The 14442-nt window shown below is 53.1% G+C and overlaps 1 protein-coding gene across 2 annotated transcripts in view; it reads right to left on the bottom strand.

Moving 5' to 3' along the window:
* The window catches only part of SDK2 (sidekick cell adhesion molecule 2), a 313807-nt gene that overhangs the window by 22539 nt on the left and 276826 nt on the right, over nucleotides 1-14442 (bottom strand). For both annotated transcript variants that reach the window (XM_032241841.1, XM_032241842.1), the window contains 3 exons: nucleotides 7998-8184; nucleotides 4518-4655; nucleotides 322-483 (listed from right to left, as the gene is read on the bottom strand). In XM_032241841.1, the coding sequence (XP_032097732.1) occupies nucleotides 322-483; nucleotides 4518-4655; nucleotides 7998-8184 (487 nt within the window). The remainder of the gene's footprint in view (nucleotides 1-321; nucleotides 484-4517; nucleotides 4656-7997; nucleotides 8185-14442) is intronic.

Here is a 14442-nt window from a genome sequence, read left to right as displayed (position 1 = left end):
CGGGAGGGGAGGGGCCAGGCCTGTGGGTCGGGCCTAAGCGGGAGGGGGGCCAGGCCTGAGTACTGGGCCTAAGTGGGGGAGGAGGGGCCGCTGCTCCAGGGTTTGTGGTTTGAGGAACCGAGGACACTGATGCCCTTAACCAAAGTGCGGAACGCGGGAGGAGAGGGCGGAGGGAGGGGTCACTGGGCACCAGGGGAAAGAGTGAGCTCTGCCTTCCACTCTGTCTTCAGGGTCCAGCACAGCTCTTGACACTGGGGACCCTTCTGACTGGGGGGCTGAACCGCTGTGTGGAGGCCGTTGCCTGGCCCGTTGCTCTCTTACCTTCTCCGGGGCCTGTGGTGACGTTGGCTTCGATCTCCGGCCCATAGGTGAAGGTCTTGGCTCTGATGCGGAACCGGTAGGTCACCCCCTCTGCCAGGTCCTTCACCTTCAGCCACAGGGGGCTGTTCCCCTTCACGTCCACTGTCACGATCTTGCTGACTCCTAGGGGAGGCATAGCACATGGGGACTGCAGGGGCCACCAGGCGCAGGGCCCACTGAGGCCCCACCAGAGGCCACGGGGAAGGGGAAGGGGAAGGGGAAGCGGTGGTGCCTTGGGTCCTGGGAGCCTGGGCAGAGACCTCACCCCTGGAGGTCAGGCTAAAACATCCCCCAGCCCACACAGCCACATTGCCCACGCTGTGTTTCTCAGAGCACTGTCCTGCCTGCTATTCTCAGGGAGAAGGGCCCCATCGTTCACTAAGTGTGGAAAGCTGCAACTGTCTTGTGTCTATTGAGTAGCCACAGGGTCCGTCAGCTCTGAAGAAAAGAGAACACTCACCATCCTGTTTACTGTAATCTCTGGACCCCAAATACGTTTCACCTCCATTTGTTTTTTTTAGATGGAATCTCGCTCTGTTGCCAGGGTGGAGGGCAGTGGTGCGATCTCAGCTCACTGCAACCTCCGCCTCCCGGGCTCAAGTGATTCTCCTGCCTCGGCCTCTTGAGTAGCTGGGATTACAGTCACGTGCCACCACTCCCAGCTAATTTTTCTATTTTCAGTAGGCCAGGGGTTTCACCATGTTGGCCAGGATGGTCTCAAACTCCTGACCTCGTGATCCGCCCGCCTTGTACTCCCAAAGTGCTGGGATTACGGGCGTGAGCCACCGCATCCAGCCGTTTCACCTCCATTTTTATTCCCCTATGCAGCATCCCATGGGACTAGAATTATATACTTTTTCAGGCAGTGCTTCCATGAAAATACCAAAAGTGCAGAGTTGGGGGACATACTTTTGACCAGGTCCTACACCTGAGCCCCACGCCGGCTCCACCTTTGCAGTTCAGCCAGGAAGTCCCATTGCCCTCCATCACCTGTATCTGCCATGATTTTTATATATTTTTAAAAACAAGGTCTTGCTCTGTTGCCCAGGCTGTAGTGCACTGGCACAATCATGGCTCACTGTGGCCTCAACCTCCGGGGTTCAAGCCATCCTTCCACTTTCAGCCTTCCAAGTAGCTGAGGCCATAGGTGTACACCAGCATGCCCGGCTAATTTTTCAACTTTTGCAGAGACAGGGTCTCATTATGTTGCCCAGCCTGCTCCCGAACTCCAGGCCTCAAGTGATCCTCTCATCTTGGCCTCTCAAAGTGCTGGGATTATAGGTGTGAACCACTGTGCCCAGTCCACCAAGCTTTTTAGGGCAAAAGTGAGGATGTTTCAGCACCCCAAATCCCAGCAGCTAGAGGGGAGGCTTGGGCTAGCTTTTAGGAGGTAGAAGTTTGCACTCTGCTTCACAAATCCAAACACTCCTGACTGCCTGAGAGCCGGACTAGTGTCATTTCCAAACTCCATCAAGCACACCAGTCACCACTGAGAGACAGGCCTTGCAGCCAGTGAGCTGGGCTCAGACCCAGTGATGGCTGGCCCTGACATGTCCCTTAACCTGGCTTAACCAGGTGATGGTGTCTGAAGCATTTTAGGCGGGATGTTATGAGGTTTAAGTGAAATAACAGAGCATGGAGGTGCCCGATATATTTATTCATTAAGTGGATTATCATTATTATTTTGAGACGGAGTTTCTCTCTTATTGCCCTGGCTGGAGTGCAATGGCGCGATCTTGGCTCACTGTAACCTCCGCCTCCTGGGCTCAAGTGATTCTCCTGCCTCAACCTCCCGGGTAGCTGGGATTACAGTCACCCACCACCATGCCCAGCTAATTTTGTATTTTTAGTAGAGACGGGGCTGGTCTCAAACTCCCGACCTCAGGTGATCTACCGCCTCGGCCTCCCAAAGTGCTGGGATTATAGGTGTGAGCCACTGTGCCTGCCATTAAGTGGATTATTGAATGATGGAACACTGTTGGCTCAGAGGGGCTTCCTGGAAGAATGAAATGGGCCCCAGGACCAGGAACAGAGACTCTGGCTACCTGCTCCTTGACAATTCTGAACAAAGCCCTCATCTACCTGGGCCGTGGTTTTCCCTACAGGACCATGGGGGCTGCTGGGTTCTTGTGAGGCTGGTTTGCTGCTGATGCGAACCCAGGATGAACTGCGGTGTGGACAGTGGGCTGGCCAGGTGGGGCCTGGTCTTGCTGAACTTATTAACTGAGGTATGATGGGAAGATGGGAACATGTAGGGGCAGGGAGTTGAGCCACACAGTCCAGATCCCACTGGACAGTGGACCTGGAAGGGAAACAGCTTACATATATCAACTTGAGAGGGTCCTGGGCAGGTCGGGTTGAGGCCCCTGTGAAAAGGGCTCGTGGGCTGGGCACAGTGCCGTACACCTATAATCCAAGCACTTTGGGAGGCCGAGGTGGGCAGATCATGAGGTCAGGAGGTTGAGACCTTCCTGGCCAGCACAGTGAAACCCCGTCTCTACTAAAATTACAAAAAAATTAGCCGGGTGTGGTGGCACGCACCTGTGCTCCCAGCTACTTGGGAGGCTGAGGCAGGAAATCGCTTGAACCCAGGAGGTGGAGGTTGTAATGAGCTGAGATCACACTGCTGTACTCCAGCCTGGGCAACACAGGGAGACTTGTCTCAAAAAAAAAAAAAAAAGGTCTTGTGCTGGCCCCCCGCCCCCTGTACCTTGCCCCGGGGACTGTTGTCCTCTGCCCTGCCCTGGTTCTGTACCTGACCAGATCTCCTGCTGAGGCCCAGCTTCCCCTTGGTGTTCTAACACAGCTCCACTTTGCAGAAGGAGCTGCTGGCATCTAGGTGGTGGCAGGGAAGACTGAGGGCCATTGTTCCCTCGGCTGACCCAGAACTGCTGCTCACAGCAACATTCCCAGGGCTCCACCCCTTGTTCTAGCCAGGCTCTGTGGTTGGGGGGGTTGAGAGAGAGAGGGGTAACCCCAGAGGCCAGCCACACTCCCAGCACCTGGCTGGAACTAGCCCCAGGCAGGGAGGAGCGCAGTCCCCTTCCTGCCTCAATCCCATCCTCGTAGGATGCTTGTTGGTAACAAAATGGCAAGGATTTCTTGGCATGTTGCCGGGGGTAGAGAGCTGGCAGGTGCCAGATGTCCATTGTCAGAGGCTGCGCAGTCCATCCCAGGAGCGCAGAAAAGGGGCAGAGTCCCAGCTGGGGCCCAGAGGAAGGAGTCGAAGACCACTCAGATGAACAGGGTTAAGAACAAGAGCATTGCTTCTTGGCCCTTTGGCTAAGATCAAGCGTAGGACAAGAGTGAGGTCATTTGCAGAGCAGGGCTCTTGATCTGGGGTCCACAGATGGCAGTGGGGGTGCAGGGACATCCCTGGTCTTGTGCATCTTTCTGGGGAGAGGCTCTGAAGCTTTCATTCTCATCAGATTCTCAAAGGGGTTCCCGACTCCCACAAAAGCTAAAGGACTAACCCACAGTAACACTGAAAAACCTAAGGTTTGGGAAAGGGCAAAGGTAGGACCCTCTGGGGCTCCCTTTTTCTTTTCTTTTCTTTTTTTTTGAGATGGATTTTCGCTCTGTCGTCCAAGCTGGAGTGAAGTGGCACAATCTCGGCTCACTGCAACCTTTGCCTCCTGGGTTCAAGCAATTCTCCTGCCTCAGCCTCCCAAGTAGCTGGGACTCCAGGCATCTGCCACTCTGTTTTTAGTAGAGACGGGGTTTTGCCATGTTGGCCAGGCTGGTCTCAAACTCCTGACCTCAAGTGATCCTCCCACTTCGGCCTCCCAAAGTGCTGGGATTACAGGCATGAGCCACCACCCCTGGCTGCCCCCCTTCTTTATGGTCTCAATAGAACCCTGTCTTCTCAGGTTTCCCTTCCTTTCCTCTGTTTCCAGCGGAAGGAGGAAGAATATACTTGACAATTCTCTGCCTGGAAGTCGGAGACCTGGAGCTCTCTTCTCACCCTGCCCTCCACTTGCTGTCATTTTACCTTGGAAGTGCCCTTTCCCTTGTCTGGGACTCAGTTTCTGTGTTTATAAGACGAAGAGACTCTCACTGACTCTCTCACTCACATGTAGTGGCTGTGACGGGCACCGAGATGCAAGCAAGCTCTTGCAAAGTGAATGGGCTGGGGAGGTGCTGGGAGGTCCACTCACCATCCACAGGGCTGCAGGGCTCGTACACCAGCCGATAACCCTCCAGGATGCCATTGGGGAACTGTGGTGCTTCCCAGGACACGTTCACCGAGGTTGTGGTCAGCTCGCTGAACTGGACCGAGCTGGGAGCGCTGGGGGCTGCAGGAGACAGCAAAGGGTTTTTGCTTCCTTCTTCTGTGGAAGTTCAAAGCCCTGGGTTCAGCTTCAAGGAGCTAGTGGGAGTGTTGGGTCTGAGCCCTGGAGGAAAAAGCGAGCAGGGCTCGGCAGAAGGGGCGAGCAGGAGAGGTCACCGGGCCCCTTCCTCTCCTCTCTCAACTTTCCAGTATCAGAGTCCTAAGAACTGGGAAGAAAGAGAACTGTATTTTTCCCTCAAGTTGCAGAATTCAGGCTTCTCCCTGCAAAGTGGCTCTGAGCCCTGGCTATGAGCATGGGACAAGCTGTGACACCCCCAGGGTCATCGTGGGGCAAGGCCATTTCCTGGCTTTGTGGGGCTCATCTTTTGGCTTCCCTGGAGGAGAAGGTAGGGGGTGTCTAGGCCTCAGAACATTTGGTGGGCACTAAACAAAGAAGATGCCAGAACCCCAGCAGACGACCGTGGCCTTCCTCTCCTCCCGGGGCTCCAGGGCTTGTTACAGAGCCCCCACGCAGTCAGGAGGAGCCATGCCAAGGACTGTCAGACCCTCTGGGAGAAACGTTTCCTTGGACTGAGATCCCTGCAGTGACCCTGAAAACACAGCGGCGGGGGCTCCTCCGAGGGGGAGGACAGAGGAAGGGCAGGAAGCGCCCCAATCTGCGGCGTCCCCAGCTGGCCTGGAAGGAGGACCAGGCTATTATTGCCTTGAGCTGCTTCCCCACCAAGCCAGCGCTAATCCGGACCCGCTTCCGGCCGCAGCCCCAGGAGGCAGAGTCAGCGAGTGTCTTTGAAGGAGGGAGGTGAGCTCAGGGGCCCTTCCTGCCTCCCCTCTGCTTCGGGACGTGGGACAGAACAAGTTGTCCTGTTGCTGCAGTGACGGAAGCCTCGGGTTCCCTGGGGCTCACATCCGGCAGATGACACTGACAAGAGAGTGGCCCGGACAGGCAGGGGCGGACGGAGAGACTTGCACATTCAGCGGCTCATGGTCAGCCTGGCCCCGGCCAGAACCTGGGGACAGTGGAGGGAAAGGCTTCCCTTGGAGCCAGGGCTTGTCCCCGAAGAGGGTCGTAATGAGGAACTGACTCCACAGGTGTACCCTCTGCAGCTTTTTTTGTTTATAGATGGAGTCGTGCTCTGTCGCCTAGGCTGGTGTGCAGTGGTGCGATCACAGCTCACCGAAACCTCCGCCTCCCGGGTTCAAGCAATTCTCCTGCCTCAGCCTCATGAGTTGCTGGGATTACAGGCGTGCACCACCACGCCCAGCTAATTTTTGTATTTTTAGTAGAGACGGGGTTTCACCATATTGGCCAGGCTGGTCTCGAACTCCTGATTTTGTGATCTGCCTGCCTTGGCCTCCCAAAGTGCTGGGATTTGGTGGCTCCCAAAGGCGTGAGCCACCATGCCTGGTCCCTCTGCAGCTCTTTAAAAGCCACACGTCACCAACAGCATAGGAAGCAGCAGGTTGAACAAGACACTTAGAGGAGGCCGGGACCAAAGGGCCAGTATTCCAGTCCACCGGGATTGAACGCTTGGTTCCCAGAAATCCTGGGTTCCAGCCCCTGCTCCCCCAGTGACCGGCTGGGCGACCCTGGACACGTAGCATACCTTCCTGGGCGACCCTGGCTCATCGGGAAATGAGGGTTCCACCCGCCCCCACCATCCCCAGGGCTTCTGGGAGGCTCAAGTGCGACAGTGCCTGAGTGGAGCGCGGGACACACACTGCCAGGCTCGCTCTGCACAGGGGCAGATGGATTCTCACCAGCGCCCTCTCCTCTGCACTCGCCACCCTTCAGCCTCCTGATCTCCCCTCCCCGTCTCTCCGCTCTCCGCTCTGCCAGGCCACCTCCCGCCAGCAGCCAGAGCACCTTTCTCAAAATATAAACCAGACCCTGTTGCTCAACTGCTCAAGCTCTCCCATGGCTTCCCATTGTGTTTTATTTTTTATTTGCTTAGTCAGATTCTTGTTCTGTCACCAAGGCTGGAGTGCAGTGGCGCAATCTCAGCTCACTGCAACCCACACCTCCTGGGTTCAAGCTATTCTCTTTCCTCAGCCTCCTGAGTAGCTGGGATGACAGCCATACACCACCACACCCGGCTAATTTTTATATTTTAGTAGAAACCGAGTTTTGCCACGTTGGCCAGGCTGGTCTCGAACTCCTGACCTCAAATGATTTGCCCACCTCAGTCTCCCAAAGTGCTGGGATTACAGGTGTGAGCCACCACTCTTGGCCCATTGTTCTTATTATAGTTAACCCCAATCCCAATCCCCCAGCCCAAGCTCCCACCCCATTTTCTTGCAAGCCACCTGGTTTTCTCTATGTTCCCTGGTTCCTCTCCAGCCACCAGGCCTTAGCACCTGCTGCTCCCTTTGTCTGGAACCCCCAACACGTTCTGCCACCTCCTGACAACCCATGGCTGGCCTCTTCTCTCTTCTTTTTTTTTTTTTTTTGAGACAGAGTCTCGCTTTGTTACCAGGCTGGAGTACAGTGGTGCGATCTCAGCTCACTGCAACCTCCGTCTTCTGGGTTCAAGTGATTCTCCTGCCTCAGCCTCCAGAGTAGCTGGGATTACAGGCACCCACCACCACGCCTTGCTAATTTTTTGTATTTTTAATAGAGACGGGGTTTCACCATGTTGGCCAGGCTAGTCTCGAACTCCTGACCTCAGGCGATCCACTCGCCTTGGCCTCCCAAAGTGCTGGGATTATAGGAGTGAGCCACCGTGCCCGGTCCCTGCTGGCCTCTTCTCATTCAAATCTTACCTTTTCAGGGAGGCTTTTGTGGGTGAACCTAACCAGAGCCACCCACCCACCCACTCCTTCACCCTTAGATCGCCTGTCCTGACCCCTGTCTGTATTTAGATCAACTTGCTTATGACCTGTCCCCTGCACTGGGGCAGGGACCTTGTTGGCTTGTTGGTCTCACCATTGTGTCCGTGGCATCTAGCATGGAGTGGGCTCATAAAAGACACTCAGTATTTGTGGAATGAACAAAGCCAGAGGAAAGGCAGGTGGGAAGAAGGCAGGGAGCGGAAGTAGGCTGGCTGGGAGGGGCTAGGGTACTGATGTCCATCTGCCAGGCAGGGTGAAGGGTGGGGAGGACAGGCATGAGATGTGGGCTTTCTCAGGGCTTATGGGGACAGTTTCTTTTTTCTGAGCATGGGCTCTCCCACTCGGGAGGGTGTCTCCAGGCACCTGGGCACCACGCCCAGATCCTCAGGGGGATAGGATAAGGCAGCTGTGTCCACACCTCCCAAGAGCCCAGATGATGGGTGGGCTCTCTTGCAAACCCCTTCCCCACGCCCCCAGCCATGGCCGACCCACCCCTCCTTGGGGCCCCCTCTCCCACCTGCTTGCTGGGTCTGGCCTTGGGTGGGGGTGCTCCGAGGCCCATCCCCAGCGGCGTTAAAGGCAGCCACGCTGACCATGTAGGCAGTATAGCCGGTCAAGTTCTTGAGCTTCACACTGTTCTCAGCCAGGAAAAGTGTCTTCACCCGCTCCGTGAGGTTCTGCCGCTGGGCTTCCCAGAAATAAATCTGTGGGGACAGAAGACCGTAGGAATGAGGGAAACAGGGGCACTGAGTGTCCCTCCTGCCCCTGCTGACTTGGAGTCTAAGAGACACCTTCATTGCTGTGAGTCACCTAGAAAACGGTAGAGAAATCTTTAAGAGGCTGGGCGCGGTGGCTCACACCTGTAATCCTAGCACTTTGGGAGGTTGAGGCAGGCGGATCACTTGAGGTCAAGAGTTTAAGACCAGCCTGGCCAGCTGGGTATGGTGGCTCACGTCTGTAATCCCAGCACTTTGGGATGCTGAGGAGGGCGGATCACAAGGTCAGGAGTTCATGACCAGCCTGGCCAATATGGTGAAACCCTGTCTCTACTAAAAATACAAAAATGTTAGCTGGGAATGGTGGCGGGCGCCTGTCATCCCAGCTACTTGGGAGGCTGAGGCAGGAGAATCACTTGAAATTGGGAGGTGAAGGTTGCAGTGAGCCAAGATTGTGCCACTGTGTTCCAGTCTGGGTGACAGAGCAAAACTCCATCTCAAAAAAAAAAGTCTTTAAGAACTGTTTTTTTATTCTTTTCTTTTAAGATGGACCTCTCGTTCAGACGACAGTGCCCAGGCAAGAGTGCAGCGGTGCGATCTCAGCTCACTGCAACCTCCGCCTCCTGGGTCGAAGTGATTCTCCTGTCTCAACCTCCCGAGTAGCTGGGACTACAGGTGCCCGCCACTATGCCCTGCTAAATTTTTTAAAAAATTTTTATTAGAGATGGGGTTTCACCATATTGGTCAAGCTGGTCCCAAACTCTTGAGCTCAGGCGATCCACCTGCCTTGCCTCCCAAAGTGCTGGGATTACAGGGGTGAGCCACCACGCCCGGCCAAGAACCGTTTCAAAAACCTTTCTGGGGCTTTCCTTTTCACTGCCAAGACGCTGGTCTCCGCAGAACAGAAAATTCCAGGGCATGGCCCCAGGTGTCTTTGTTTCCCGTCCTGCCTGGAGGATTTAGCAAAGCACTGGCATATCAGTGCTCACTATGGTTCCCAGAGGAATAAAGCAAATCCATCCTATGGGAAGCTGAGCTGGGGAGATGAGGCAGTGTAGAGTCTACCCAGACAGAGTGTGACACACGCGGTGGTGACCTCACGTCACCTGGGGCTGGTGAGGGATGCAGGGTCTCAGGGCCACCCCAGGCCTGCTGCATTAGCAGCTACTGGTTAACAGGAATGAGGCTGGCTCAGAGGAAGGCCTAGGCCAAGATGGCAGGAGCAGGGGGCTGAATCCCAGCTGCACCGTGTACAGCAGTGGGACTGGCCAGGTGACTTCTGGGAGCTGCAGTTTTGCTGCACATTCAGTGAGGTTAAGGACACGCACTTCCTGGGGTCAACGTGAGGGGTGCAGGCTCTAAGGATTCACCCAGGTACTTGGCCAATTTCCTTAGGCTCCTCGTGGCTGCAGGTTTTAGGCCGGGAACACAGCTGACGCTCTATGGTGTTTTCAGTCACCTCCTATGCAGTGGGTGTTAACACTTCTCAGCGAAATATGGAAGATTCTTATGCTAGTTCCAGGACTGAGGCTAGCCAGATTGGCCAGCCGGCCTGGCCCACGTGCAGAATTGGAGGTCATTTGGCGCCCCCTGCTGGCTGATGAGATTTCTGCATGTTACTGGCTTTTCAATTTCTCGTTTCCTTGGAGGAAGCCCATAAAATGAGAAAGAGCTAATAAGAGAGTCCCCACTGGCATGTGTGAGTGGCAGTTAGGACACCTTGTTACTAGGAAATCCTTGCTGTTCTCCAATCCCCCTCCCCATTATTTATTTATTGGAGACAGGTCTCATTCTGTTGCCCAGGCTGGAGTGCAGTGGCACGATCACAGCTCACTGCAGCCTCCACCTCCTGGGTGCAAGCCAGCCTCCCACCTCAGCCTCCTGAGTAGCTAGGACTACTGGTGTGCACCACCACACTCAGCTAAGTTTTCCATTTGTTGTAGAGACGGGGTCTTGCCATGTTTCCCAGGCTGGTCTCAAACTCCTGGGCTCAAGCCATCCAACCACCTTCGCTTCTCAAACTGCTGAGATTACAGGCATGAGCCACTGTGTCTGGCCCTCTCCCCCTTTTTATTTTATTTACTTTTATTTTATTTTGAGACAGGGTCTCACTTTTCACCCAAACTGGAGTGCAGTGGCATGATCTCAGCTCACTGTAACCATGACTTTCAGGTTCAAGCAATCCTCCTGCCTCAGACCCCCAGGTAGCTCTGACTACACACAACTGCTACCACAACAGCTATTTTTTTTTTTTTTTTGTAGAGATGAGGGTCTTGGCATGTTGGCCAGGCTGATCTTGAACTCATGGGCTCAGGTGATTCTCCTGCCTTGGCTTCCCGAAGTGCTGGGATTACAGGTGTGAGCCACTGCACCTGGCCCTCTCCCCTTTTTCAAAAACAGATTCTGCTGGGCGCAGTGGCTTATGCCTGTAATCCTAGCACTTTGGGAGGCCAAGGCAGGAGACTCTCCGAGCCCATGAGTTTGAGACCGGCCTGGGCAACATGACAAGATCTCCATCTCTACTGAAAATAAAAAAAAAATTAGCCAGGAGTGATGGCGTGTGCCTTACAGCCCCAGCTACTTGGGAGGCTGAGGCAGGAGGATTGCTTGAACCTGGGAGGTGGAGGTTGCAGTGAGCCACGATTGCACCACTGCACTCAGCCTGAGTGACAGAGCAAGACTCCGTCTAAAAAAATAAAATAAAATAAAAATAAAAAGCAGATTCTTCCTATATGGGTAGATAAGTGAGAGTGGAGACAGTCATTTATGAAGTCATTCACTCGTGCTTTCAGAGTAATGGGGGTACCATGGTAAATGACGCTCCTGTTGGATTTGGAAAGGTCATGGCTGACGCTAAAAGTCCATCATTATCAGTACACAGGTGCTCTTCCATGAGTGCACACCAGGAGAATGAATGGATTCTTTTAGATGGAGAAGAGGGTCATGGACTGATTCCTGGGGGCCTCCGGCATTCAGTGGTTGGTGGGGAGGAACAGCCAGGAAGGGGGGCTGAGGAAAGCAAGCACTTTGAGAGGAAGGAGGAGGGATCCACGTGTCAAACACAGCTGCTGAGTCAGGCGGGATGAGCCTGAGGTTTGACTGGATACCAGCAACGTGGGAATTATTGGCAACTTTGTCAGGAAGAGCTTTGGTGGGGTGGCGGGGACAAGAACCTACTTGGAGCAGGTTCAAGGGAGAATGAGAACAGAGGAATTGAAGGTGGTGAGTATGGAAGATTCTTTTGAGGAATTCTGTAAAGGGGCCAAAGAAACAGGTGACAACTGGAAGAAAATGTGAGGTCAGGCTGGGTGTGGTGGTTCACACCTGTAATCCCAGCACTTTGGAAGGCCGAGGCAGGTGGATCACCTGAGGTCAGGAGTTCAAGACCAGCCTGGCCAACATGGTGAAACCCCGTCTCTACTAAAAATACCAAAATTAGCCAGGCGTGGTGACAGGTGCCTGTAATCTCAGCTACTTGGGAGACTGAGGTGGGAGAATCACTTGAACCCGGGAGGCAGAGCCAAGATCAGTGAGCCAAGATCGTGCCAACACACTGCAGCCTGGGTGAAAGAGCAAGATTCCATCTTAAAATAAAAAAATGGGGTCAGGAGAAGGCATGAAAAGAGGAAACATATCTCGGAATGCATTTCTGCCCTGCCTGTGGGAACTGTCCACCGGAGAGGTGGAGGAGAGGAAAGGCCAATGTCTGCACTCCTGCTCTTGGGTGAGGGTGGGCGGGGCCTAGGACCCAGGGACAGCTATCTTCATAAACCAGGCACCCCTGCAGGTGCACCTTGTTTGCATGTGCTGCATTCTGCAGACCTTGTTAGCTGATGATTAACAGTGAGAGGGATGACACTTGCGCAAAGGACATACATGGACTGAGCCCAGATCCTGGTCCCCCCGGGGCACACTGCTGAGCTGCAGTGCGCTCTGATGGGTAACCAGGAGTCTGCCAGAATGCACGCCCCAGAGGGGAGGCATCTCGGGTCATGTGGCTCCCTTGGGACCCAAACACCTAGAATCATGGCTGGCACACCCATTGTGCTCAATAAATATCTGCTGGATGAATAAATGCCTTATGTAGACAAAGCGAGGCATGGGAGTGCACCCTTATAATCACCACCTGCCATTTGCCATGTCCAATTCCCTGCCCTTTCTTTTCTTTTTCAGCTTTATTGAGGTATAACTGACAAATAAAATCTGTATATAGCCGGGCATGGTGGTGGGCACCTGTAATCCCAGCTACTCGGGAGGCTGAGGCAGGAGAATGGCTTGAACCCAGGAGGAAGAGGTTGCACTGAGTGGAGATCATGCCACTGTACTCCAGCCTGGGTGGCAGAGGGAGACTCCATCTCAAAAAAAAAAAAAAAATCTGTATGGATTTAAGATATATGACACGGTGTTCTGATATACATATGCATTATGAAGTGATTACCACAATCAAACTAATTAACATGTTCATCATCTTTTGGTGGTAACAACCTTCTGAGCAAATTTCAAATGTACAATATAGTATCATTAACTATCATCACCATGCTGCACATTAGATCCAGACTGGATTCATCCTGCCCACCTGAAGTGCTGTATGCTGTGACCGCCTCCCTACTTCCCTCACTCCAGCAACCACCATTCCACCCTGTTTCTATGAGTTTGATTATTTGAGATTCCACGTATATGTGAGGTCATTGCAGTATTTGTCTCTCTGTGCTTGGTTCATTTCCTTTAGTGTAATATCCTGCAGGTCCACCCACACTGTTGCCAGCAGCAGGATTCCCTTCAAGGCTGGATGGTATTCCGTTGTGTATAAACCACATTTTCTTCATTCATTCATCTGTTCACAGACATTTAGGCTATTTCCACATCTTGGCTGCTGTGAACGATGCTGGAATTAACATGGGACTGTAGATAGATCTTCAAGAGCCTCGTTTCAATTCCTTTGGATAAACACCCAGTAGTGGGATTGCTGGATCACTGGTGTTCTATTTTTAATTTTCTTCGGAACCTCCATACTGTTATCCACAATGGCGGTACTGATTTACATTCTCACCAACAGTGTGCAAAGGTTCCCTTTTCCCCACACCCTCACCAACACTTATCTCTTGACATTTTGATGATAGCCATTCTTGTAGGTGTCATGGGATATCTCACTGTGGTTTTGATTTCATTTTTCTGATGTTTAGCGATGCTGAACACCTTCTCAGATACCTGTTGACCATGAGTATATCTTCTTTTTCTTTTTGAGATGGAGTCTCGCTCTGTCACCCAGGCTGGAGTACAGTGGCATGATACTGGCTCACTGCAACCTCCGCCTTCTGGGTTCAAGTGATTCCCCTGCCTCAGCTTCCTGAGTTGCTGGGATTACAGGCGTGCACCACTATGCCCAATTAATTTTTTGTATTTTTAATAGAGATGGGGTTTCATAATGTTGGCCAGGCCAGTCTCATCCTGACCTCAGGTGATCTACCCACCTCAACCTCCCAAAATGCAGTGATTACAGATGTGAGCCACTGTGCCTGGCCTAATTTTTGTATTATTAGTGGAGATGGGTTTCATCATGTTGGCCAGGCTGGTCTCGAACTCCTGACCTCAAGTGATCTGCCTGCCTTGGCCTCAGCAAGCTCATGCCTGTAATCCCAGCAATTTAGGAGGCCGAGGGCAGATCACCTGAGGTCAGAAGTTGGAGACCAGCCTGGCCAACATGGTGAAACCCTGTCTCTACTAAAAGCACAAAAATTGGCTGTCTCTACTAAATATACAGGCATGGTGACAGGTGCCTGTAATCCTAGCTACTTGGGAGGCTAAGGTGGGAGAATCACTTGAGCCTGGGAAGTGGAGGTTTCAGTGAGCCAAGATTGCACCACTGCACTTCAGCCTGGGTGACAGAGCAAGACTCTGTCTCAGGAAAAAAAAAATTCAGGCCAGGTATGGTGGCTCATACCTGTAGTCCCAGCACTTTGGGAGGCTGAGGCGGGGAGATCATGAGGTCAAGAGATTAAGATCATTCTGGCTAACACAGTGAAACCCTGTCTCTCCTAAAAATACAAAAATTAGCTGGGCTTGGTGGTGCGCAGCTGTAGTCCCAGCTACTCAGGAGACTGAGGCAGGAGAATTGCTTGAACCTGGGAGGCAGAGGTTGCAGTGAGCCAAGATCACGCCACTGCACTCCAGCCTGGCGACAGAGTGAGACTCCCGTCTCAAAAAACAAAACAAAACAAACAAAAAATTCTTTTTTTTTTTTTTTTT

Source organism: Sapajus apella, unplaced genomic scaffold (genome assembly GCF_009761245.1).
Source record: "Sapajus apella isolate SASKATOON/1434 unplaced genomic scaffold, GSC_monkey_1.0 scaffold48, whole genome shotgun sequence".
Classification (NCBI taxonomy): domain Eukaryota; kingdom Metazoa; phylum Chordata; class Mammalia; order Primates; family Cebidae; genus Sapajus; species Sapajus apella.
Note: the sequence above shows the minus strand (reverse complement) of the source record. Positions and strands in the feature narration are given on the sequence as shown.